Here is a 27,462-nt window from a genome sequence, read left to right on the forward strand (position 1 = left end):
AGGAGGTGAAGGTAGGGCCCCTTTAGGGGGTTCTGCGCAGAGCCGACTTGGTCGTTGCTAACTCTTTTCATTGAATCTCCTCACTCTGATCAAAACACTCCGGTCTGAAAAAAACACAAGACCCTCAAGAGATCTTTACGAGACTTGCCGAAACAATGATGTCATGACACGAGGAACTCATAAATCAATGCTGCGTTCCATTGTAGTCGGAACTGTGAAGTCGGGAGTGGGAATGACATCATCTCCAAGTTCCGGAATGCCAGGTTTGAAAAACTTACCATAACAGCAGTTTTTCTGTATATAAAGGCTGTGTCCGAAATGGCATACTAACGTACTACTCATACTAAGTATGAGGTCAAAAATAGTATGTAGTGCGTTCACATTAAATAGTATGAAAAGATTGTGTGCGCGAGAAATACCCGGATGTATACTATATCGGTAAAATTTTTAAGTATGGGAGGTGGGCATACTAGTCGCACTGACACGCCCCATAATGCATTGCGAGCCCCGTATTTATAAACGTAAATACAGAATGAGATGACAAGATGAGAAGCAACTAAAATGGACTTAGCTCTACAGGGAAACCTACACGTAAGTACAAAGACATAAAGTGCCTAAGGCGACGGACGGATCGTCCTCGGTGTCTGCGAGCAGTTAACATTTTTTAATTTTTTGAAGAGAGATGAATTCGTTTTGAGACCGGTGTTAGCTAAAAATCATCCACTAGCGAACTTCCCGTTTTCAAAATAAAAGCACCCGTTTATCTCCTTTAAGTTCTTTGACGCTTTTGTAAATTGGGCTCTTGTTCTGGAGCGGACCGGAAGTTTCTTCGATAGCATATTGGCGCTCTTAACAGAATGTCCGAAATGTCGAAATTAAATTTGTATCCGTGCGTTTTGTGGCCCAAATGACCACATTTTGATATTCTACGTGATGACTTCCTCGCCTAAAATGTTCGTAAAACTTTCAAATGTGGCGAATCAACAGAGATATTTGATAGCCTGGTGTGCTTCCATAGACTTATGTGTGCTTCCAATTTTTGTAGTCGGAGGTTTTGAAATGCATCATGGGAAACCGAGTAGTATACTACGGTGTAAACGGTTGGCACTCTAATCATACTTATAGTATGTAGTATACAGTATATACACAACGACCATGTAGTATGTAGTATGTTAGTATGCCATTTCGGACACAGCCAAAGATCCATTAATACAATATATATGGCTGCTTTATTGGGACAAACACTAGTCAGAAATTCTGAAATTTAAAGAATCCAACAGGAGCTTAATTACAGTGTACCCCTAAACTCAGGGATGGTGTGGGTGCTCCAAGCGGCAACCTCCGGTCTGGGAATATGAGACAATACTGAAGTGCTAAAATCTGCTGTTTCTCGAGTGTTTGCTTGAGGCTGGCTCTGGAAGTACAGGAAGTCACAAACACACCAAGCCAAAAAAGCCATTTTCAAAGCAGAAATTAACCTTTTTACAGCCTGGTTCAAAAAACGTCTCCTGTCTGAGTTGCTAATTTTACTATAGTAATTTTTTTCTAACTCGGCTGTTCAGAGGATATTAAGATCCCGAGCTCCCCCAATAAGAGGCACAGCTGAGGGTCACGTGACGGCGTGAAGCCCTTGCCACTACCAATATGGCCACTATGGCCGATCTGCTTCATCCATGTCAGGGAGACTACGTCCATGTTTTATACAGTCTATGGGGTGCTCCGATTTAAAAGTCAGAAATTCCGACCTTGGGGGGCGTTCCCACTCGGAACTTGGAAATTCTGACTTCTGAGTACAAATGGAACGCAGCACAAGGTCTTCCCATAGCCCTGCCCCCCCAACAAGCTTCCAAAGGTCTGGCCAATCAAAATGAAGGGGGTTTGTGGAGCAGGGAGCCTTAAAGCAACAGTAGCTAAAACTAATTGTTTCAGACAGAGGCTCAAACAGTTTTTTCTGAAACAACAGTGAGAAAAAAATTTTTTTTGATCTTCAAATCATGTGAAGATACTACGTAGAGTCCAAAAGAGAAAAATAAAGACTTTAACAAAAAAAGCATGATAACCCCTCTTTAACGTAGTTTTTTGTCCCTCAAAGTAAAACTAATTGTGTTTTGAGGTTAAACAACAACTTTTATCTTTGCTGTCAGCACCAAACACTCCAAACACTGTAAGACTGTAGAGTAGATAAATTTCCAGGTGTTACAAATGTTAAAAAAGTTTCTGCTTCTGTACATGTTAGTGAGATGGACTCAGAGAGGTATCAGTTTTTGTGTTTTTAAGCCTCCAAGCTGGGAAGTAGATGTATTTTTTTACCTGAAGAAGAGTGACATGCATACAAAACAGATCATAAAATCATTTGTCAAAGGATGGAATTGTTAACTTAGAGTTTAAATAGAAGAGGACCCAGTACGGAGCCTTGTGGTACTCCGTGTTTTTAAAGAGGGGTTGTTTGCTTGTTGTTTGTGCAGATTTTCTGTTTTATTGCAGAAAAAGTTTAAATGTTGAGGTTTCAGTCCTGAGGATGATCCCGGCGTGTTTGTTCCCCTCTGTTCAGACTCTTTGAAGCCTTAAAGGTGAAAGCGTTTTTTATCCTCTGACCTGCTTTTTTCAAAGACTGGAGAAAATATTTCCCTTCTTCCTTTTCAACACATTGTTGCTTGACTGCTGCGCTGTCGTGTGTGTGTGTGTGTGTGTGTGTGTGTGAGATGGCGTGTTTGTGTGTGAGATTATAACCCACAGCTGGCCTCTGATTACTGACTGCCTGGTCAGCCTGGATTAGACTCACACACACACACATGCACACACCACAGCAGAAAAGGTAAATACACACATTTCATTCCTTTTTACTTTGATGCTCAGTTCACTGACTTGCGTTTTCTGAGTCTGGTTATTACTACATGGATTTACTGTGTGTATGTGTGTGTGTGTGAGTGTGAGAGTGTGTTTACCTGGGTGTGTGTGTGAGAGAGTGTAATGTGTAATTCCCAGCTCAATAGAGCAGATATATTTAATCCTTCCTTTGCTAAAGCTGATGTCAGCATCAGCTGGCTCTGTGCATGTTGTGTGTGTGTGTGTGTGTGAGAGAGTGTGAATGTGTGTGTGTGTGCATTTTGGAGCTAATTCATCACTATGGCAGATTAACCAGCTGTCTGCAGAACATAAAGTTGCTTCCAACAACCAGCTGGAAGAGGGAGGAAGAAAGCGAGAGGAGAGAGTGTGAAAGCTGCAGAGTTTCTTTGATTTCTGAGCCGCGCTGGAAGTGATGACCCAGAATAACACAGACTCCATTAGTTACAGTCAGGGATGCACGATATATGTTGGTCATTTTTCAACATATCGGTATTGGCCGACGTTTACTCATTAACTGCCCGCATTCTCAGAGCATCTTGAACGATCTTTCAAGACCCAAATAATCTTGTTTTCTCTGACTCTGTAAACACCAAAACTACCTAAGAAGAGTGGACTCTCTTCTTTTATGTCTCTCTTCCTGTTTTTGATCCAAAAAACAGACAAAACAAACTTTTTTGATTGGGCTCCATCCTTCAATCCTCTCCTTGGTCGTCTTTTCGCACAATTGCGCTGCTCTTTCTCTCTGAACTGCCTCGACACATCATCTCAGATTGCTTTTTTTTTTCAGCAAGTCCTGTTTTAGACGTTTAATTAATGTCATTGAAGTTTAAACTTGACTAGACTGTGTAAAAACTGGATGTAGTGTGTTATGTTAGACCAGGGGTCTGCAACCTTTACTTTCACAGGAGCCATTTAGTCTCAGCTCACCTGGATTAAAGTCACTCAGGAGCCACAAAATCTACTTAATCTTCACAATAAAGACTATTTACTGTATAAAATTTGATATAAAGTTAAAATCTAGTGAATGATTATGTAAACCAGAAGTCTTTAGGAATAAATTAGATTGTTCATGTGATATCTTAGTTTTTGATTTTTAATAAATTTTCAAACTTTTCATGTTTTTAAATTTCAAAAATAAGAATTTAAAAATTCTCCATATTTTAAAATTTTGCCAGAATTTTTAAACTATTTTAGATAAAAAAAATCCCAAATTTCCCAAGATTAAAAAAAAATAAAATAAAATTTCAAAAATGTGCAAAAATTTAAATATTTTTGGAAGAATACTTGAATTTGATAACATATATAGATAATCATGATAATAATAATAATAATAATTATAATAATAATAAATAAAAAACAGAAATTTAAAAAATGTGCAAAATGAGATCATTTCATACATTTGCAAAAATTCTCTAAAATGAAAAAAAATGAAATATATATAAATATATATATATAAATAAATATATATATATATATATATAGAAATATATATATATATATATATATATATATATATATATATATATATATATATATATATATATATATATATATATATATATATATATATTTTTTTTTTTTTGCAAAAATTTAAAGTAATAGTTAAATTTCATAGTGTATGTTGATTATATCACTCAACTTGTCATTTTTTGTTGTTTGCTAATGTTTTGCGACGTATGACAGTTGTATTTTAACCCAGCATGTTATCAGTTAAATTAATCAATCCACTCGGAATTAAAATCTGTATCTTCTTCCAGATTTGTCATTTTATATATTTAGTTATCTTAAACTTGAGCCTTGAACCTGTCAGATTAATAACTTCCAAACAGGAAACATAAAAATTACCCCTGCACAGTGTGTGCTGATAATAAAATGACTGATTCAAGCTCGGCTCGTAAACGTGTTTATTTCTGCTGTAAAGATCAGCTTTTGAATGAGTGTTTATGTGGTTTCTATCTTCTACAGCCACCCTCTAGTGGTCACTCAGGGAGCTGCAGTTTTCAATCTTTCCTTATTAGCTATGTACTCAGAGATCAGAGGTCGCTGCTTGGTGGTAACCCACATTTCTCCCCAGCAGTCTGTTTTTCACTTGCCAAAGATTTCCCAACAGGATTTATTTTCATAGTGATGATTTGAAGTGAAATTTTAAAGCAGATCTGAAGGAAGAGCTTTGATTTTCAGGCGTCTCACATTAACCGTGACTGCTGCTGCAGCTCTCTGGCACACTCAGAGCACTTTGTCACCACAACAAGGAGCAAAACAAAGCACTACGGTGGCTGCACTGGGTCCCACAGGCTGACCCGTGGCTGTGGAATAACAATAGTGACTTCCTGTTTGGCTAAATGTCAAGTCAGTTCAAGTCACTTTTATTTATATAGCTCAAAATCACAAACGTGCCTCTGAGGGCTTCAGCGAAGCCGCTCTGCGTGGCTGGTCCAGCTGGTGTGTTTGTGTTGACACTGGCAATGCTGAGACCTTGATTTCCTCCCCAGAGCAGGCCTTAGTGGCTCCAGCAGCTGGTCTATACCGTTCTCCAACGTCCACATGATCGTTCAGAGACACGTCCTCCTCACAGGCAGCCAGCAGTGTGCCGTTACAGCCCTAATGAGTCAGACTAAATCAGATCTGCATCCCTGAAGTGTGTTTAAACGGCCGGTCTGCAGCGGGGATGTATGTAGGTCATAGCGTTAAAGCTAACTGAAAATGAATAAAAGTGTGTGTCCGTGTGTGTGTCCTGTCAGAGGTCATGTGACTTGGCTGAGCTGACAGGAAAACAGATGGACACAGTCATGGACTGACCTACACAAGTCCAAACACACACTGAACACTGGACACACACACTCACACACACATATGTCATCCTTCCTTTCCCCTCTCTTACTCATTACTTCATCACTCTCCCTGTAAGCGTTTGATGTTTCACACTCTGCATCCGGTGTCATCCAGGCCTCGCTCCTGTCCATCTGTCCGTCTCCTCGCCGTCCGTCCCCTCGCTGTCCGTCTGTCCTCCGTAGGTCTCCTTGTGTCACTTTCCTTTCCTGATCGCCTCACTTTAACGCCAGATTTCCAAACCTCTACATACTTCACAGAAATCCCTGAATCTGTCTGTAAACGGAATATGATGAGGTCATCACATAAGGAGCTCAGCCAATCAGAATGAAGGGGGTGTGTGGAGCCTTAAAGAGACAGTAGCTTCGATGAAAAAAAAAAAAACAGAAAAGAGAAAAAAAAGAGATTTATTTCATCATGCAAAGATACTACGGAGGCACCAGAGGGACAAAATAAAGACAAAAAAAAAAAAAACACAATACCCCCTCTTTAAAGAAAGGAAAATCAATGTTGATGAATACATGGGATTAGAAATTCACTTTTGTAACTTAACCATTCAAAACCAGCACAATTCAGGAAGCTGTAGTTTCATTTCGCCTTTATCGTGTTAGCGCTGATAGCTAACACATGCTGCTCATTAATAATAGTTAGTCTGTCAGTATAGTTTCATATATCTACATTACACCGTTTTCCAAGCTTTTAGTTGCATTTATTTATACGATATGTGGCGCTAATTAATTCTTAATAAGGATGTTAAAGTGTGGTGTGATGCATTATAGATTATTAAATGTAGATTATCTATAGACACTCTCACACACACTTATTCCCTGTGGATTATCTCCACCTTTCCCCTACTTCTCATCGCGTGATAATCCCGTCAATTTGTACCGTGGGTGAACATTTTTTCATGTGATACATTATTCACCCTGGATTGGTTTAGATTATATTTACTCCATGTTTCATACGTTACTGTGGATCCTTCAAATCACTGCTGGTTTCTCTTCTTTGCTCTGGCGATATTTAAAACCCTTAAATTGTATCCAACACCCACAGAGTGATTTCTGTCTTTCTCCTGCTCTTCCTCAGCGATGAAGACTCCTCTCAGCCCCTCTCAGCTCCTGGAGAACGGGCAGATCTTCGCCTTTGGAGGGATGTGTCCAGAGCTGATGGACGCACAGATTCCTACAACCATCAGCCTGTCGGTGCCACAGACTCCGCCCACAGGTTATCACCTTTTATCAGAGCTAATGCTGCGTGTGGTGTCCTCAGACGTCCAACAAAAACTCATTTTTTATACATCTATATGTAAAAAGTCATTGTTTTCTCCTAAAGTCTGTGTTAAAGTTTGTGTTTTCTCCTAAAATCTGTCTTATTGTTTGTGTTTTCTCCTACAATCTGTCTTATTGTTTGTGTTTTCTCCTACAATCTGTGTTAAAGTCATTGTTTTCTTGTATAATCTATCTTATTTTTTGTGTTTTCTCCTACATTCTTTCTTATAGTTTTTGTTTTCTCCTTCAATCTGTGTTAAAGTTTGTGTTTTTCCTACAATCTGTCATATTCTTTGTGTTTTCTCCTACAATCTTTGTTATAGTTTGTGTTTTCTCCTAAAATCCGTGTTAAAGTTTGTGTTTTCTCCTACAGTCTGTCTTATGTTTGTTTTCTCCTACAATCTGTCTTATTGTTTCTGTTTTCTCTTTCCTCTCTTAAATATGTAAACTCGTCTTTTCTTCCATGTTCGCCCCTGAGAATTGTCTTTTTCTCAGTGTTTTCTCCTACAGTCCGTCTTGTCTGTCATATTTTCTCTAAAATTCTTTCTAGTCCTTTGAGTTTTCTCCTACAATCCACCATATCATTTGTGTTTTCTCCTAAAACCAGTTGTGTATTTTCTGTTATCTCCCCCAACTTGTCCTTTCATTCTTGTTTTCTCCTATAACCTGTTTCATCGTTTGTGTTTTCTCCTGGAATCTGTATTACCTTTTGTGTTTTTGCTTGAAACATGTTTTTCATTTCTCATTTTCTCCTACAACCAGTTTTATCTTTTGTATTTTCTCCTAAAATCTGTTCTAACTTTCATGCCATCAACTACAATAAGCTTTATTCTTTGTGTTTTCTCCTAAAATATTACTTTCCCATCTTGTTTTCTCATACTATCTATTTAGATATTGTGTTTTCTCCTAAAAACTGTTTTAATCAGTTTTATCTTTTTTGCTTTTTCCTTAAAATTTGATTTGGCCCTCTACAACTGTTATTCAGTTTGAGTCACCTTTTGTGTTTTTTCCTAAAATCTCTCTTTTCCATATTGTTTTCCTATACCATCTATCTGTGATTGTATTTTCTCCTAAAACCTGCTTTATATTTTATATTCTATTGTACAATCAGGTTTATCTTTTGTGCTTTCTCCTAAAATTTTATTTTTATGCATACTGACTCACCCTTTGTGTTTTCTCCAAAATTCTCTTTTTTCCAATCCTGTTTTCTCATACAGTCTTTCTCAATTAAAATTTGTATCTAACTTTCCATGTTTTTTTCAGTCTGACTCATCCTTGTAGTTTTCTCCTACAGGTGGAATCACTGCTGTTCTTTCTCCAATAGTCTGACCCATCATTGTTTTCTCTAATGGTCTGATTTGTCCATGTTTTTGTTCCCACATTCTGATTCATCCCAGTAGTTTCCCCTTTTCTCTGACTCATCCTGGTTATTTAACCCACGCTCTGACTCATCTTTGTGTCGTCTCTTTCAGGTCAAAGTGGAACCTACTCTTTGTGCGAGGTGTGTAACCTGCAGCTGACGTCTGCGGCTCAGGCCCAGCTGCACTACAACGGCCGCTCTCACCTCCGGAGAGTGAGACAGCTCCAGGCTGGGGAGACGGGGCAGCATGCATCAGGTACGTTACAGCTGCTAATGTCCTGTAATCCTGTGTCTGCTGCATGAGTGGCACTCAGAGACGAGACGATGTAGTAATTACATCAAACGAGGAGAAAGTAGCGTATTGCATTCACTTGAAGAAAAAAAAAAAACTCAGGTTTTTCAGAGTATTTTTTTCTTCAGTTTATTTGTTGTGGTAATTAATTTTGTTTTTCTGATTAAAATTATTTTATTGATTTGTTTTTTGTTATAATTATTTCTGTTTTTATGAGTAATTTTTTTGTGGTAATTAATTTTGTTTTTCTGATTGATATATTTTTATTGTTTTTTATTTCTGTTAGAATTATTATATTGGTTTGTTTTTTGTTATCATTATTTCTGTTTTTGTGAGTAATTTTTTTTGTGGTAATTAATTTTGTTTTTCTGATTAATATATTTTTTTAATTGTTTTTTTGTTATAATTATTTCTGTTTTTATGAGTAATTTTTATGTGGTAATTAATTTTGTTTTTCTGATTATTATTTTTTTTTATTGGTTTGTTTTTTCTTATAATTATTTCTGTTTTTGTGAGTAATTTTTTTCTGTTTTCAGATTCAGATTCAGATTCAGATAACCAATAATAAAATATTAATCAGAAAAACAAAATTAATTACCACAAAAAAACAAACTTAAGAATAAATTACTGTGAAAAACCTGAGTTGTTGTTTTTTCTTTAAGTGAATGCAATACGCTTCCGTAAGAAAGACACTGACTGCTCCTTTTTCTGGCTTGTGACTCAAGCAGGAGCCCAGTCCAGGTCTCTTCCCCAGACCACATGTCTCAGCTCCCAGCCTGCAGGACTAACTCCAACCCCAGGCCTCAGCGTCCCTACCAGCACGACTACAGGTAAGCTCACGTTTCTTTCCTGCACCTGTGGACAGAAGTTTGGAGTTAATGCTTTACATCCAAACAACTTTGAAAGTTGGTGAAAGTTGTGAAAGTTAGCAGATGGACGTTGGAGAGTCAGAGAGGACATGGGCTGATGAAGTCTGACAGACTGTCTGCTAAGTGAGAGTGACTTTGACTTCTCCATGGACAGCTGCTGCCCCCTGGGAGAGGTCAGAGTTATTTTGTGTGAGTGTCAGATTGACCCGTAAAAAAGGATAATCTGACCCTGCATTAAGTGAGATCATCACCGCAGCTTTATTCTTAATGGCGTGCCAGATTTAGACTCTTTATGTGTACGTTAGCTCCACCCCAGCACCTGTCGGCCACGCAGCAACGAACGGGAGCTGTCCTTTTTTCCTCTTTCCTCCAACTGATGCTAAGCTACGCTAGCTCCCATCACCGGGCGCTGAGTGGAGGGTTTTCGAGGCGTCTCTGGAGCTCAGACCCAGTTTTTAGAGTCAAACTGCTGGTCAACAGCGTTGGTTTGAAGTGTTAAAGTGGAGCAGACAGCAGCGGGTCATGAAACTGGGACGTGGCACCGCTCCAGAACTTTCTCAAAGACGAGGTAGATTCAGATCATGAGTTGGTGTTTGGAGATTTCTGATTGGAGAAAACATCACTGATCATAACGCCATCCAACACACACGTCTTACTACAGCGTTTGGTTTGGTGATGTCATGGGAGAAGCAAAAGACAACCTTGCATGATACACACTCACACACACACTCACACACACACTCACACTAACACATAATCAGGTGTAGAGCAGCTGTAATTACACACGGTGAGTCCCTATCAGTGAACAGGATACAATAACACTGATTAAAGATTAAATCCATCCCTCTCCTCCACACACACACACTAACACACACACACACACACACACACACACACACTCACACTCCCTCTCTCTCTGTCCATTACGTGATGCTCGCTCGACCATGAAAAGCTCTTTGGCCTGAGCTCAGCTCCTCCAGGCCAGGCCGTGTGTGTGTGTGTGTGTGTGTGTGTGTGTGTGTGTGTGTGTGTGTGTGTGTGTGTGTGTGTGTGTGTGACAGTGACCTGCCTGTCCGAGCAGCCTATCAGCGGTCAGGTCAGATGACATCACAGCCGATATAAAGAGTGGAGCATGGAGACGCCGTTTGGAGATCTTTGAGCTCCTCCATCAGACGAGTGCGTGTGTGTGTGAGTGTGTGTGTAAGAGTGTGTGTGAGATAGATGTGAAACATCACCTCTGAAATGTAGAGGAGCTCCTCTGCCCACTCTGTGTGTAGGTGCACAGCTCCAGCGATCTAAACACAGAAACAGGTAGAGAAGGAGTGGCACTGAAGCGTGAGCTGGTTTCACGTCTGAAACTGTAGAAAAGTCTGTATCAAAATTAAACACACACACATACAAATAAGAAGAAGATTAACATGTTTTTCCTGTAGTATGTGAATTTTATTAATAACCGTGTTATTGTTCTTTGATTTGCTTTGATTTGATTTATTTATCTCAAACATTTGCAGATTGCAAGCCGAAAACAAACTACACACTTTGTTGTCAAAGAGCAGCGATGCCACACCAATCCAAATACCCACAGACAATAAGAGAAACAATCAATATAAGAAAAAAATAACTGATGAATAATAAATAAATAATGTTTGAGAAGGGACAGGAAGAAGCTAAAGCTTATATGAACCTGCCTCTACTTTCTGAAGCACATTAAAGTCATCAAACAGAGAATAACTAATACAACTTACAACAAAACTAAAAAGAAAAATGTGAAAATCATTAATGTAATTCAACAAAAATGAAAAAATTAAAAATAAATAAATGAATAAAAAAACTCAATTTAAAAACAAAACACTAAAGAAAACAAAATGTCAACCCTCACAAATTCCCAGGAATCAATGTGTATGAAACACACTGTTAAAGAAGTACACCCCCCCCCCGACAAATGGAGGAGAAGAAGCAAAAAAACAACAAATAAATTTACAACTTTACTGTTTAACTGACTGATCCAGTTCTGATCAGTTTCTATGAGCGGATGTCCAAAGTGTGCAACATTTTGACCTCAAGTAGCTTTCCAGACCCCACGTGTTTGGCTTGGTTCTGAAAATTTATTTATTTTTATTCATTTTGTTTTATTTGCACCATAAATTAGAAAGAGTTACATTGTCATAGAAAAAAAATGCAAGAAAATGCTGGAGAGGTGAAAAAACCCCAAAGCGGGTTTATCCAAGATACCTCGCCAATAAAAAATATAAGAATAAAAAGAAATAGAATGTAATAAAATGAAATTAACTCAAAATAACAAACAACAAACAAATGAGTAATGAAGTAAAAGAAAACCGACATTGTAAAATGGTTTCCTCGTTAAGCAGTTTGATCATTAACTGAAAATCTAACCAGAACACGGTGACAAAAAGTTGGCAACACATTCATTTTAACAACCAGAGGATAAAACATCCAGATGGTACCATCAGCCACCTGTGTTCATTAAAGAGGGGGTATTGTGCTTTTTAAGTCTTTATTCTGTCCCTTATGGGCCCCTGTAGTATTCACAGCTTCGCTGTTTTCTAAACATTGTGCACTCGGAGCTCGTGGCGCCGCTCTCAGTGACGTGGAAGAGCGGGGCGGTATCAGCGGTGGCTCATTTACATATGAAGGCCACGCCCACTAAATCAGAGCGTTCTGAACAGAGGGGCTATGAGAGCCTGGAAACAATGCTGCTGTGCTTGATTTATTGGCTTTTTGGACCAAAACATGTTGCTACCATTTCATGAAGACTAGAAAAGAATAGAATAGAAAATACTTTATTTATCCCCGAGGGGAAATTCAGGAGTCACCGCAGCATTTAAGAAAACAAAAGTAAGAAAGAATATAGAAAGTGCAAAAAAGTCCATAAGAAGTTAGATGACGACATCCCGTCCACCACTCGTCCACCACTCTCCAGCCCAGCCAGTCTCCACCTCCACAGGGTCCAGGACTGAGCCTCCCCAGCAGTCTGTTCAGTCTCTGTCTCCTGGATCCTGTCTGCTCACAGCAGGCGAAGCTCCTCCGATGTGTCGCGGCGTCCGATGTCAGCTCCATCAGCCACGTCCGTGAACAGCACGATGCCGCTGGGTTAGCACAGCTAGCTCATCCATCCCCCGGGGCTAGATCCCACGTTCCCAACAACGATGGATGGAAGGACAGGTCCACGTCGTCACCTCCCAGCTCACATCCGAGAACCAGCACGTCGTCCTCACCTCCTCCTCCTCAGCTCGAGGGAAATCATCAAGACCTACACTAGTTAGCATTGACATGCTACAGGCTGCTAACAGCTAATTTTGCATGTAAACAATGCAGCCATGGTTACATGTAGGATCTCCAGATAAACACAGGAGAAAAGTAGTAAAAATATCACCGAAGCCACAAAAAGTTTGGAAGACATCAATGATCCAGATTAAACTGAGGAAAGGAGCAGATGATGGGACCTTTAAGGCTTAAGATCTGGCAAAAGTCTCCTGCCATTTTCAGAAGTGAGTGTTTTGACAAGTTTACAGACAGTGGAGGTTTAAAAATCTGCACACACTCTTTAAACTGTTGATTAAACACATTAAGATCAACTCCAAACACCTACACACTCTCTAACAGGGATTTTCCAACTTTATTTAATTCAAGAGCTTCATTTCAATGGTCACATTTAATATCACTCCCACTTCCTCCTCAGTGTCAGGTAGTGACCACAAGGAGGCAGCATATGCACTCATACACACACTGTGACACACACGCACTCTGACACACACACAGTCACTAATGAAAGAAGTGAATTCCCATGATTCACATGCTCAGGGCAAATTAAGAGATGAACTCACATGAGACTAATAACGTTTACAATATTAAAGCTGCGCTCCTCCTGTGACTCTGTGTGTGGGCAGAGCTGCTTCTGGACGCTGGACAGTAATGTTAATGTGATCTGAGAGTCTGCTGTGGGAGCTGCAGTCACAGGAGGAGGAAGAGGAGGAGGAAGAGGAGTGTGAGGCCGGGGTGGAGAGGAAGTTTCTCCTCTAATGAGCGACTCGGCTTCAGTGTTTCTTCTTCCTCTGAACAGTAGAAATGTAGAAATGTTGAAACCAGCTCACCTTTTTCTTTCTCTGCTCCTCGTGTGGAGTGTGAAGCAGTGTGTGGATGCTAGCTCTAATTAGCTCTCCTGGGCTAATAAAGGTCAGCGTGCTGTCCTGCTGATACCCCGTGCATAATGAGCTGAGAAATAGACAGTTATTAATAGATGCATATCGCAGCCGTGTGTGTGTGTGTGTGTGTGTGATGGAGCAGGTGTTGATGTGTGCTCTTGTGTTGATGTATTCTGCAGTTTATGAATAGACCCTGCTGACAGATTCACACACTCAGTGCTGTACGGTGGTGACAATGGGCTCACACAGGGTCAGGGGTACACGGGCCATGTGACCAGGTTTGAACCTGTGAGGAGGACCCCCACACGACCCACATCCCTGAAGACCTGCACACAGAGCTGTAACAGTAGTGGAGCCAGCAGAGGACTGGTGGGGGTTTGTACAGGTCTAAGATGTAAGACTAGGCCACTTTAGGGGACCTTTGAGGATCAGATGAATAATGGAGGAGGGGAAACCTGAGAGAGTCAGAACAGGATGAAAGGTGTGTTAGACTTGTAAACCTATCAGGGGTCTGACACCACCCAAAGAGCTCTGACGAACCAGCCTTAGCCTTAAAGAGGGGGTGTTCAGTGTATATGATGTGAAGCACCAGACTGAGCATGTGCAGATTCACAGCTCGAGATCTTTACCAGGTCTTCATGAGACTTGCTGAAGAGTGTGGCCTCAATCACCAAGGTCTGCCCACAGCCCCTCCCCTCTCCAACAGATTCCAGAGGGCTGGCCAATCAGAGGAAAGAGGGTTTGTGGAGCAGGGAGCCTTAAAGTGACAGCAGCTAAAACAAAACATAACCCTGACATGTTTAATCCACAAGAAGACAAATTGCTGGATCTTTTCCATCGTTGCTCTTTGTTCACTGTGTTGGAGGTCTGGAAAAACTTGTCACTGTCTAATGACAAACTGTCAGAATTAGTCAAACTGTTGTAATATAAATGATAAAAAATAACCTGGTATATTATTGGCAGCAAGTGAAAAATCCAAAATGAGAAAATAGTTTAAAGTAGATCCACCCACCATCGAGAAATGAATTTAAATGTATTTCATGGAAAAGAAAACATTTTCCCTCAAAATACAACAAGAAAAGTTTTATATAAAGTGGTCTAAATGGACTGAGTATGTAAAACATGTAAGATCAGACTTTAATTGATATTATTTGTGAATTGTTAAGATAAACCCTCTACACATAGGCTATTATTTCTTTTTTTGTTCAATTTAAAAGTGGTGAGCTCCCCAAGTCTGTGGTTCATGTTTAAGTGAATAAATGACCTATAAGAAAAAAAAAAATATGGAAAAGCATCAAGGATACAGACATTCAGACTTTTTGCACTAGTCTGTCCCAAATCCAAACGGATATAGGGTCAAAATAAAGAAATAAAATTAAATAAATTCAAAAAAATAAATGAATTGTGAAATAAAAAGATAAAAAATATAAAAAAAAATTAGAGAAATAAACAAACAAACAAATAAATAAATAAATAAATAAATAAATAAATAAATAAATAAATGAATAAAGATAAATAAATAGATAAATAAATAAATGGACAAAAACCTCAAAGAGCAGCAGGGAAGTCTGATAGAAACTGAAAGATATGTGTAATGATAAAATAAACTGTTCATTTTCTAATAAAATAGACAATTTCGACCAAAAAAATTACTTGTCAAACTGGAAACTAGAAGGAAACTGGACAAGTTAAGGACAGGGCCCTGGAGGAACTGGTTGAGGTCTGGTATTAAGATAACGGAAGTTAAATTATGGTGTTGGTGGAGAGGACAAAGAAGAAACTGGTAGAAGTTGAGTGAGAAGTCGGAAAGACTGCTAGATCATGTTAAAGACTTGAAGGGTTGGTAGTTTACGGTGGCCTGTGGGTGTCATATGATCTGCAAAACCGACAACACAACGAAAGTTAAAATAGGTTACCTATCCAAACGGACACAGAAAAGTTGTAAAAGTAAGTAAACGATGAACTTCATCCATGATAAATAAAGCTTTGTAGGGCTGTCACCATGTGATATCCTTCATAGTACTTCTATTTCTTTATTTACGTTAGCATTAGCGCTATATTTATCATAGCTTACGTTATAAACTCAACTCAACTTTATTTATAAAGCACTGAAACAAAGTGCTTCACATAAAATGAAGGTGCAGGAATAAATGAGTAAATAAAACAAATAAATCAATAAAAAAAACGTAAAGGAAAAAAATCATTGTTGCATTGTTCTTAAAACAATCTTAAACATTGAACAATTCATAAAAATTAAAACAAACCATAAAACACTAAAACATGAGCAGAGTCTCAAGCTGGGTTAAAAGCCAAAGAATAAAAATGTGTTTTAAGACTTTTTTTCGTTTTGACCTCGGTCAGGAACAGCAGATCAGCTGACCTGAGGCACAAACAATTTAAACAAATAAAAGAATCTTAAAAATGGATTATTAAATGCACAGGCAGCCAGTGGAGGGAGGCCAGGACGGGAGTAATGTGCTCCCTCTTGCGTGCTCCAGTTAGAAGCTGAGCGGCTGCGTTTTGTGCTAACTGGAGACGTGCGAAGGAAGCACTGACTGATCCAGGTAAAGAGCGTTACAGTAATCCAGCTGAGATGTGATAAAAGCGTGGATTATGAAAGAAAACAATCATTTACTGACCTTTTTACAGATTTTCTGTGTCTGTGAGGAAAACTGTACTCTTCACTTGTCTTGTGTTGTGGTGTTTGCAGATCGGCTGACACCTACAGGCCACTGTAGTAGTGGCAGTTAACAGATGAATTGGTTGAGGATTAGAAACAGTTTGGACTTGGGAAACAGTTATAGACTGATTATTTTTAGGGAAAAACTCTGTAAAATTTGTGTTTTTTTTCTGTTTCCCAGTTAATTTGCTCGTCTTTCCTCTTTAACTGAGTCTGTTTACCTTTCTGTCTCTCTGAAGGAAAAGAGTTGGGAACGGGCTGTCTGTCTGAATAACTGTCTCACTGTATCCCTTCATCCTGCATGTTGATCTCCAGCGCTCCTCTCCTCCTCACTCTTGTCCTCCAATCTCCTCTCCTGCCCTCTCCTCCTCCTCCTCCTCCTCCTCCTCCTCCTCCTCCTCTGTGAACTGGCTGAGCGCGAGTGAGCAACACGCAGATAGAGACAGAGTGAAAGAGGGATTTCCACTGAGACAGAGTGGCTGTCATCACCGCTCACCCTGAATATCATCACCTCCCTGATTCAGATGCTCTGTCCGCTGCGTGTCTTCCTCGCTGCGTGTCCGCCGCCCTGCTCTGCCCACGCAGGGACACACACACACGTGTCCCTCTGCGCTCACACACAGTCAGGTGGCGGTTCTCCTCGGCTGTTTGTTTGGGGGTTTCTCCTCCTCGGTGCTTTCGTTTATCGGGGGAGCAGATGACAGAGGGGAGAGGGAGGAAGAGGAGGAGGTGAGGCAGCTGTTTCCTCGTCCATGATGTGGAGTAGTTTCCTCAACCGAGGTAGGAAATCCTTAATTTCATGTTTGGCTGCTTTAGCTCCAAGCTTTTCTCTTTTTTATTTTTTCACAGTCTGGGTCTTATTGTGTGTATTTATACACTCTGTGTCTGCAGGAATGTGTGTGTGTGTGTCAGTATGTTGTTTTCTGAGGTATTGAATGACACAGGGGATCTTGACCTGGACTCGAACCTTGACCCCGGGTTGTGGGCTCTTTGCTCTCACCATGTTTACGATCTAAAAATGGTGTTTTGGCCGCGGAAAGTAGGATTGTCTTAGAGACAGAGGCAGCTGTCGACAGAGGTTCAGTCTGATTATTTATCATAAAATTAAATCCCTAAATGTCTCCTGCATGTTTTTTATTTGTCTTAGGTTTTATTTGTATTTTTTAAGTCAGTTTGTAGCTGAGGTGTCAACTCTTGTCTTTATAACTTGGATGTAAAAGTGTAAAGGTTGGAAAAAGACGTACATCTGATGCTGTAAAATCAGATTCGTGTCTTAATTTTGTCTCTGCTCATGCAAATTATTAATCTGTACTCCTCTGTGCATGAAAGTGTAATTTAATCTCACAGATTGTGATGCATTTCTGCAGAATCCAAACTCGTAAAGTGTTAAAATGATAAAAACCGTGCAGATCTTCCAGATTTTGACTTCCAAAAGTCTCCAAAGTCTGCAGCCGCCTGAGTTCATACCTCACTTATAATTTCTGCCAAATCCACTCAGGTCTTTAATGTGCAAATCTCACATGCACATGAGCAGGCAGAGACTGGAAACCCTCCTCCTGCAGATGGAGATAATTTCCCCCCGTACTTCAGATCTCTGCTGCAGACACAACGCTCTCTGTGCAGCCTCTCCCGCTTTAATGTGATGATCTTCTTATGGAAATCTGACGGCTTCTGTTCACACGCGGAGGAGAGCGTTTTCCAGGAATCTCATCAGATAAACAAACAGTAAGGATCCTTTAAGACAAAGAACTTCTGGAGGGTTTCGGGATTAATCTGAGTTTGTAACGAGGAGGAATAAACGCGGTGATTGGTGCGTTTGTGACGTCTGGATGTCCGTCTGTCTGAGCGTCTGTGTGTCTGACATTCCTCTGATTATAGATAGCGTGACTGCTGTGATTACCCACACACTGCTGCTCATCACCACCGCTCTGAGTGTGTGTGTGTGTGTGTGTGTGTTTCTCTGCACACACACACACACACACACACACAATCCCTGCCCTTGTGCAGCGTTTTCTAGTTTACATTTTTGCAGATTAAGCCTGAGCTTAATCCTAAACTCTTCCAGGGATTTTGCAGCACTCTGCAACTTCACGCCTCATATTTTTAGTTTTGCTTTCGAACAGTTTCACAAAAATGAAACAAAATCTGAGCGATACGTTCAGGAGCTGATGCTGAGGGGCTCAGCTAATGAGCCCTCTGAGGATCGGCGCTGATTGTCGTGGAGTTTTGAGCCTCGGATGATTTCTTAAACTGTTGTTGTTTGTTTGTCTTTTCTTCGGCTGTAGTTTCTGAAGAAAATGCAGCAACTCCAGGAAACAGTTGAGGCAAAGTTTGTACCAGACCTTGATTGGTGAAGATGTAGTCTTTATTTTGTCCCTCTGGTGCACCTGTAGTATCTTCACATGATTCACAGCTCAGATGAATCTCTATTTTCTCTCTCAGGTGTTTTATAAACCCATAGTTCAGCCTCTGTTTGAAACACTTCATTTGAGCTTCTGTCTCTTTAAGGCTTCCCGCTCCACAAACCCCCTTCCCTCTGATTGGCCAGCCCTCTTGAGACAGGTCAGGGGCGGAGCTATAAGCAGACCTTAGTGTTTGAAGGGTTTTACCCCAAAAACGCAGATGACTCAGTGAAAAATATTTTGTACTAAAACTACATCACCTCTTGAAATAAAGCTTTTTAATAAAGCTGGCAATTTTTTGATATTTTTGCAAATAAAGAAAAAAAATCCTTATTTTTTGAAGATAAGGCAAATTTTTGGATTCTTTATATAAATCCCCCTTTTTGCAATTTTAGACAGTTTTTCAATTTTTGGAAGTTAAGCAAAATTTTGAAATTTCATTATTTAAGTTTATTTTTTTTGCAAATTTATAACATTTCAGCAAATTTTTTGAAACATCAAAATTTTCCACTTTTTTTTATTCCTTTTTTATTTTGCATTTTTTTTTTTTTTTTAAATTTTCGACTTATTGAAACTTCATAAATTTTGCAAATTTGTAAAATCTGTGACATTACAACTTTCTGTTTTTTTTTTCTTAAATTTGCAAATTTATTAAATATTAAAAACTAAGAAATCACAAAACACACACAAAAACTTCTCACTTAGATAATTATTCACCAGATTATTCACTTTTTTTTTGTCTTAATGTGAAGATAAAGTAGATTTTGTGGCTCCCCAATGACTCTCATCCAGGTGAGCTGAGGAAAAACGGCTCAAACGAAGAAGAGTTCTCGTGTGGCCGCGACTTTTAAGGAAATTTCCACTTTGGAGGCCGTTTTCAAAAGTTTCCTTATTAGGTATTTGTTTTTACTTTTCTTTAATTGGTTTTATTTTTATTTATGCCTGCACCACCTTTTATGTAGAGCACTTTGTTTCAGCTGTCGTTGTTGATAAAGTGCTTCATAAATAAAGTTGAGTAGAGCTGAGGCCAAAACCATAGACTGTATAAAACGTGGACGTAGCCTCTGCGATGTCACCCGTCTGTTTCTGAAACTTGAAATGAAGCCAATCCGCGGACGCAGCCGGTCAGTCACGTGACCTGAGCTGTGCTCCTGATTGGACAATCAAACGATCTGTGCCGATATAGAAATCAGCGTTTTAGACCCAAGCTGTTTTCCGAACCAGGCTGTAAATATGTTTTTAATGCCGTAAAACTCTGTTTTTATGGCTGGGTTTGTACATGACTTCCGGTCTTTCAGCAGCCAGACTCATGCAGATTCTCGATGAACAGCGACTTACAGCACTTCTACACAGGCTTCATTTTTACCGACTGGATGTTGCCCCTTGTCATGAACACAACGATACCTTTGGGTTTATCCTAAAACTGTTGTTGTGTAAACGGCCCCTGAGACTTGTCCCTCCAAAGTGTCATGAACCAGAGGCCTTTACGTGATGACCTCATCATTTCAGCAAGTCTCGTAAAAATCTCATGAAGATCTGATGAAGATCTGATGCAACTTTTAGTTAAATTGTTTTTAATTTAAGTTATTTCTTTAATGTAGAAGGAGGCAAACAGCTCTTGTGTGATGATTGCAGTTGTTTTGTTGTCAAACTTGCATTTAAATTAAAATTTACAAAATCACACCTCCACACAACCCCTTCTTCCTTTACCTTTCACCCTCTCTTTTGAAGTCACACCTTTCATATGAGCCACAAACTCAACGGTAGTCTCGGTTGTGAGTTAAGGTCTCCTGTGCTTGTGCAGTTTTGCGGAAAAAAAACAAACTACGATAAAAGGGACAGTGATAAAAAAGGGTTAATGTGAAAAATCAGCTTTAAACTTGTTAAAAAATATGTTTGATGTTTGTTTCAGTGTGCAGTTTGCATTTCTGTTGCTTTTATAGTATTTCTGTTTTTACTGTTACTGATGAAAAAAGTTGTTTTTAATGAAAATTAATCTGAAAGTATATTTAAAATATTTCATTTCTAAACTTGATAATATGGTTTTTTTTGCACAGAGTGAGTCAGTATTCTGTAGATATCCATGTTTTCTGTTTTTGGGTCAGTTGGTTTTCATTTTTTACAGTGTAGTAAACTGATAAAACAATTTTGATAGGAACTTTTTTATGCAAAACATGGATACAACAATTAGCATTTATCAGTTGCATCAAAAACCTGTTGCTTTTTTAATTTTACGTCCATCTTTTTGAGTCTGGCCTCGGTTTGTTGACTGATTGTTTTGTTGGTTTTGGCTGAAGAAGCCGTACAGAGTCGTTAGGGTTAGGGGTTTGAGTTAAAAGTGTTTCCCTGGAGTCAAACTGAAGAGTTTTATCTCTTTAAATCAGACAGGAGTGAAGTTTTTAATTTGTTGTTTTCTCTGACTCACACTGTGAACCTCTCGTTTCATTGAGCACTAATTAAATTACAGTTACAGTTGATGAAGCAGTTTTATTTCTGTCACTTCACTGTTTTACAGCTGAGTCTGGGACTGGAGCTCTCTGTCTGTTTTCATATTCCTGATTGGGCTGATGTGTGTGTGTGTGCGTGTGTGTGTGCCTTATTTTGGATGAAGAAGGATCTGAACGTGACCTACTTAGACACACACACACACAGGCTTGTTATGCTAATGTGTGTGTTCCTCTGCATAATAATAATGCGGTGTGATGTCTAATGCTACCGTCAGCAGAACGGCCGGGGCTTGATGTCGCTCCTCGCTCCTTTCTCCTCCTCGCTCCTCCTCGCTCCTCGCTCTGTGGATCAGGAGTGTTTAACCCTCATGATGTCCTGGGGTCATTTTGGACCCCAAACAAAAACTTTTTTTGTCATAACATGCTTGTTTTTTCATCAAATGGTCTGAAAATAATGGGGGTTGTTTAATACTATGATCTTCACAACCAAAATAAATTTGAAGTAATTTGATTGAACTATGAGTGCTTTTTCAAATTTAGTAACGTTCATTATCCTCTGGGGTCCAAAAATACCCCACAGCACAAGGGGTGCAGAGGGGCAAATTGTCATGCCATGCTGCCCCCCCCAACAGCACACACACACACACACACACACACACACACACACACACACATGCACACACACATGCACACCCACGCACATACACACACACACACACACACACACACACACACACACACACACACACACACACACACACACACACACACACACACACAAACAAACAAACACAAGTGCATTCACACACACACCTGTGCAAACACAGACACACACACACGCACACACACAAACACACACATACACATGCACACACACACACACACACACACACACACACACACACACACACACACACACACACACACACACACACACACATTCACACACACACATACACACACACACACGCACACACACACACACACACACACACACACACACACACACAAAACAAACACAAGTCCACTCACACACACACACACACACACACACACACACACACACACACACACACACACACACACACTTGTGCACACACAGACACACACAAACAGACACAAGTGCACTGACACACAGACACACACACATGTGCGCCCACACCCTTTGATGTGTTGGGATCAAGCGATGGTCAAGACAACAAAAAATATAAAAAAAAATCAATCAGGTCTTTTCTTACAGATTTTAGGCCATTTTACATTTTACTCAGAGATAGACAGGTGACAAAACGATGTAGAAGTGGTATACGGCACAGGAGGTTCATGAGCTAATTTGTAATGAAGTTGTGGAGACAAATGATCGAGAGGAAAATGCTGAAGAAGAGGAGGAAGTATCAACTGAGGAGGAAGAATCAACTGAGGAAGAGGAATCAACTGATGAGGAGGATTCAGGCTCAGAAGAGGAGGAAAATAATGATGAGGTGATGGATCCAACATACAGACCACATGATAATTCTTCCGCTGAAGAAGCCCCCACATCGCCCACTGTCAAAATGGAAGAATATAATGGACAAGATGATGAAGGAGGATCTGAAGCTGAAATGGAAGAAGCAGTCAGAAGTAAAGGACTGCACTGATTTTGAGGAAGATGAAAAATCAACTGATGAGGGAGAATCTGAGGAAGAGGACCCTGAGTAGTGCTGCACGATTTGGGGAAAAGGTGCGATTTGTGATTGGGTGGACAATATTGCGATTGGGATTGTGCTTGCGATTTAATGAAAAAAGTTGTGTCATGATGAGTCTACAGACTTGCTTGGTTATCATGGAGAAAAATTGGAATTGCATGTGCTGACATTGCGATTGCAATTGCGTTTGCGATAATCATGCAGCACTAACCCTGAGGCTGAAGAAAATTTAGCTGCCCCTTACCAAGCTCCTGGCCCATCACCCAAAAGGGGTAGGTGCACATTCTGCCCTCATCGGGGTGATGTCAAAACTCGTAAGATGTGCCAAAAATGTAATGCATACATCTGCATAAACCACACTGTTACTACCTGCCCCGCATGCATCTTAGGGCACATTCAGACTGTTTCTGAATGAACACTGAATCTGGAAAGTTAGTTCTGATAGATTGAATGTATGTTTTTTAATGTTAAATGTTTTGGAAATGAATGTTGATATGTTTTATCTGTCAGGTAATGTATAAGAATAAAGTTGAATAAAAACATGAAACAAAAATGTGTGATAATGTTATGTTTTGTGCTTTTTAACAGTCAAACCAGTTGGGGTCCAAATTGACCCCAGAGGACAATGAATGTAATAATTTACTGCCATTTGAAAAAAAATGAAAAAGTAAAAAAAAAATCCTGATGGAAGTTTGACTTATACCAGTGTCTAATAATCCATGGACTCATTTGCCTTTGATCTTTTCTAAATTTGAAATTATTCAGAATTTCAGTTTTGTGAAACTCAAAAAATAACTATTATTTTATATTAATAAGGTATGAATTACCAAAAAAAGTGTAAAAATAGTATTTATAGGTTGGTCTGAAGTTAAATAAAAAGATGAAACACAAATTTAAGTGACACTGTTATGTTTTGTGCTTTTTAACACTCAACCCAGTTGGGGTCCAAATTGACCCCAGAGGACAATGAATGTTACAATTTACTGCCATTTGAGAAAAAATGAAAAAGTAAAAAAAAAATCCTGATGGAAGTTGGACTTATACCAGTGTCTAATAATCCATGGACTCATTTGCCTTTGATCTTTACTATATTTGAAATTATTCAGAATTTCAGTTTTGTGAAACTCAAAAAATAACTATTATTTTATATTAATAAGGTATGAATTACCAAAAAAAGTGTAAAAATAGTATTTATAGGTTGGTCTGAAGTTAAATAAAAAGATGAAACACAAATTTAAGTGACACTGTTATGTTTTGTGCTTTTTAACACTCAACCCAGTTGGGGTCCAAATTGACCCCAGAGGACAATGAATGTTACAATTTACTGCCATTTGAGAAAAAATGAAAAAGTAAAAAAAAAATCCTGATGGAAGTTGGACTTATACCAGTGTCTGATAATCCATCTACTTATTTGCCTTTGATCTTTACTATATTTGAAATTATTCAGAATTTTAGTTTTGTGAAACTCAAAAAATAACTATTATTTTATATTAATAAGGTATGAATTACCAAAAATGTGTAAAATTCGTATTAATTGGTTGGTCTGAAGTTAAATAAAAAGATGAAACACAAATTTGTATGACACTGTTATGTTTTGTGCTTTTTAACACTCAACCCAGTTGGGGTCCAAATTGACCCCAGAGGACAATGAATGTTACTCTGTCGGGAGGACATCATGAGGGTTAAGATGCAGATGAAGGTGGTAAGACGGTTCCTCCTCCCAGCAGGATCACTGGTGTATTTATATCCCGTGTTCTCCGGGGCTTCGTCTCCAGCCGCAGAGATCTCAGCTGCAGCGGGGAGCCGTTTCGGCCGGCCGGGGTTTGTGCCATCAGTAGTTAGTGAAGATGTCCGGAGGCAGCTCGGGGATTTACACTTTTATCTGAGATGAGACGTGGATAAGAAGGACACGGGCAGGGAGATCAAAGCTGGGGAACTTTCTCACATGTTGTAAACAGCTGGTTTCACCAAAAACACACGCTGTAAACTCATATTTTCAGTTTGAGGGGGTTTTGTTTTTATTTAATGATCTTTGTGTTATTTATTTATTTTTATTTATGTAGATTCATATCTGAAAACTGAGCAGCAACCTCTGGTTCTGAGGAATGAAGTGCAACAACTGCAGTTCCTAAAGTGTCCACATGAGGCTGGATCAAAATGCCCAGGAACCCCCATTAACACCCATGTTATAAAACCCTTTTTTAATATTCCTTATTTTGGAAACAGAGTGGGGGTGTTTACTCTTCTAGTGCTCTTTTTAAAGGCAAAAAAGGTATTTTTTACCTTGACATGTTTCGACGTGCAACCTGCCGTCATCCAGACAGCTGTGTGGTGTCTTTTTGTCAGCTGTTTCCGGTAGTAGCTGGCAGGACATGTCAAGGTAAAAAATACCTTTTTTGTCTTTAAAAAGAACACTAGAAGAGTTAAGATTCTCAGAAGACAAGATGAATCTAATCAGTGAGAGTGGGGGTGTGGGCCATGTAGAAAGAGGTCACATGTTGGGTTTAAACCCGGGCTGTTAGAGGAAGCCCTGTGGTGTGTGTAGCCTGAACCGCTGGGTCACTGGTGCCGAGACGCCTGATTATTTTACAGAACACTGATGCGTCACAGCCTCCTACAAAAGCAGTTTTTACTTTGTTTTCACCAATGGGGTTGTTTTTTGGATTGTTGAAAACCGTGGCTGAGCAAATGATGGAGCTGTACATGTTTATATTCGACAGCTGGAAAATGCTCATCACTGTAGATTTGCAGAGAGAAAAAAATGACAGAAACACAGCCATCAGATGTTTCCTTTAGTTAAGTTTAGATAAGTTAAAATTTTACTTTAGTTAAGTTTTGTTTAGTTTAAATTTTTTGTTTTCATTTGGTTCAAGTTTAGTTCCATTTAGTTTAGTGTAGTCTTAGTTTAAGTTTAGTTTAGTTTGAGTTTAAGTTTATTTTGAGTTAAAGTTTAGGTTAAGTTTAGTTTTCTTTATTATAGTTTAAGTTAAATTTTAGTTTATTTTAAGTTAAGTTTTGTTTCAGTTTAGTGTAAGTTGACTTTAAGTTAAGTTTAGTTTAGTTTATGGTAGGTTAAGTTTAAATAAAGTTTAGTTTTGAAAGAAGTTTAGTTTAGGTTATGTTAAGTATAGTTTTAGATTAAGTTAAGTTTTGTTAAGTTTTGTTTAGTAGGGTTTAAGTTTGATTTTACTACAGTTTAAGTTAGTTTAGTTTTAGTTTTAGTTTATGGTAGTTTTCTTTAGTGTAGTTTAAGTTAAATTTTAGTCTATTTTAAGTTTAGTTGTAACTTAGTTAAGTTTTGTTTTAATTTAGTGCAGGTTGACTTTAAGTTATGTTTAGTTTAGTTTAAGTTTATGGTAGGTTAAGTTCAAAGTAGGTTTAGTTTTGAACGAAGTTTGATTTAGGTTATTTTTAGTGTAGTTTAAGTTAAGTTTAGTTTAGTTATAGTTTAGCTAGACTTTATTTTATTCTACATAAGAGAATAAAAATCATTTTATACAAAAATATAAATCACAAACATGAGTAAAAAAGGAGCAAAAATAAAAAAAACATATTATATCTACCCTTTCTCTCACAAAATATTTATGACACAACACAACACAACACAACATCAATCAACTTAGACTGGATTTCAAAAACTGTCTCAGTTGAACTCGATGTGTATTTCCTGTTGGCTGTAATTATGATGCGTTCATGGGCTGCAGAAAAAAACATTAATTTCACTGCTGACAGTCACATAGAGGCCATGCAGAAACAGTTTTGTGAGGCGTAAAGAAAAGTTATTTGATCATTAGTGTGGTATTTTACTGTCATCAGGGATTAATGAGTAAATGAATGACTTTACTTTTAAAAAGAGTAAAGAGTAATAGATTACTTTTTTCAGTAATGGACCCAACACTGACCTGAGGCTTCAGCTCCTCCTCTGTGCCTGTGTCAGGGCCTCCTGAGGTTTCAGGTTTGCCGGTTTGTGAAATGTAAACTGAATCAGTCTGCCCTCAGGAGGAAGACGAGGTAAACCTTCCTCCTGCTTTTGCTCTCCATACAAACTGTTTTTCCTGCAAACACTGAAACACGAGATTGGTTAGTTCCTTGACTTCAGAAACCAGAGCACCAGATGTTTTCTATGTTTTGATGTAGAAGTATTTGTGCATAAATCACGCAGAGAAAAAGGAAAACACTGATGCTGCTCTCAGAGCGTTGGTTGTTTGATTCTTGATTCATGTTAAATTCATCAACTTTTTAATCAAAAAAGTTATTTCCAGCTTCTCCCGTGTAAATCTTTGACTCCTCGACTCTTTGTTTGTTTGATTTTGTTCCAACATCCAGTAATAATCATATTTTCTAATGGTTTGAGTCTTTAATTGGTGATAAACAAAGACCGGTAGCAGCTCTGGATGTGATGAGTAATTATGAGACACACTTCAAATATCTCTTTTTAGTTGTGTGTGTGTGTGTGTGTGTGTGTGTGTGTGTGTGTGTGTGTGTGTGTGTTTCCCAGAACACACACACACTGTGTAACAGGAGACAGTGTGAACCTACAACAACTGGTGTCTGATCTACACACACACACACACACACACACACACACAAAGCAGTGACTGCAGCAGCGTAATTTAAGCTTTA

At 38.9% G+C, this 27,462-nt stretch overlaps 1 protein-coding gene across 2 annotated transcripts in view; it reads left to right on the forward strand.

Annotated features, from left to right (window-relative positions):
- The window catches only part of znf385b (zinc finger protein 385B), a 66,919-nt gene that overhangs the window by 19,053 nt on the left and 20,404 nt on the right, over window positions 1-27,462 (forward strand). Inside the window, exons 2-4 of one of the 2 annotated variants that reach the window (XM_074695420.1) lie at window positions 6,763-6,900; window positions 8,417-8,560; window positions 9,322-9,426. In XM_074695420.1, coding sequence (XP_074551521.1) covers window positions 6,765-6,900; window positions 8,417-8,560; window positions 9,322-9,426 — 385 coding nt within the window. In that variant the 5' untranslated portion in view covers window positions 6,763-6,764. The remainder of the gene's footprint in view (window positions 1-6,762; window positions 6,901-8,416; window positions 8,561-9,321; window positions 9,427-27,462) is intronic. The other variant, XM_074695421.1, reaches the window with a different exon arrangement.

Source organism: Halichoeres trimaculatus, unplaced genomic scaffold (genome assembly GCF_033239565.1).
Source record: "Halichoeres trimaculatus isolate MK-OKI-2021-1 unplaced genomic scaffold, fHalTri1.1 fHalTri1_scaffold_19, whole genome shotgun sequence".
NCBI lineage: Eukaryota > Metazoa > Chordata > Actinopteri > Labriformes > Labridae > Halichoeres > Halichoeres trimaculatus.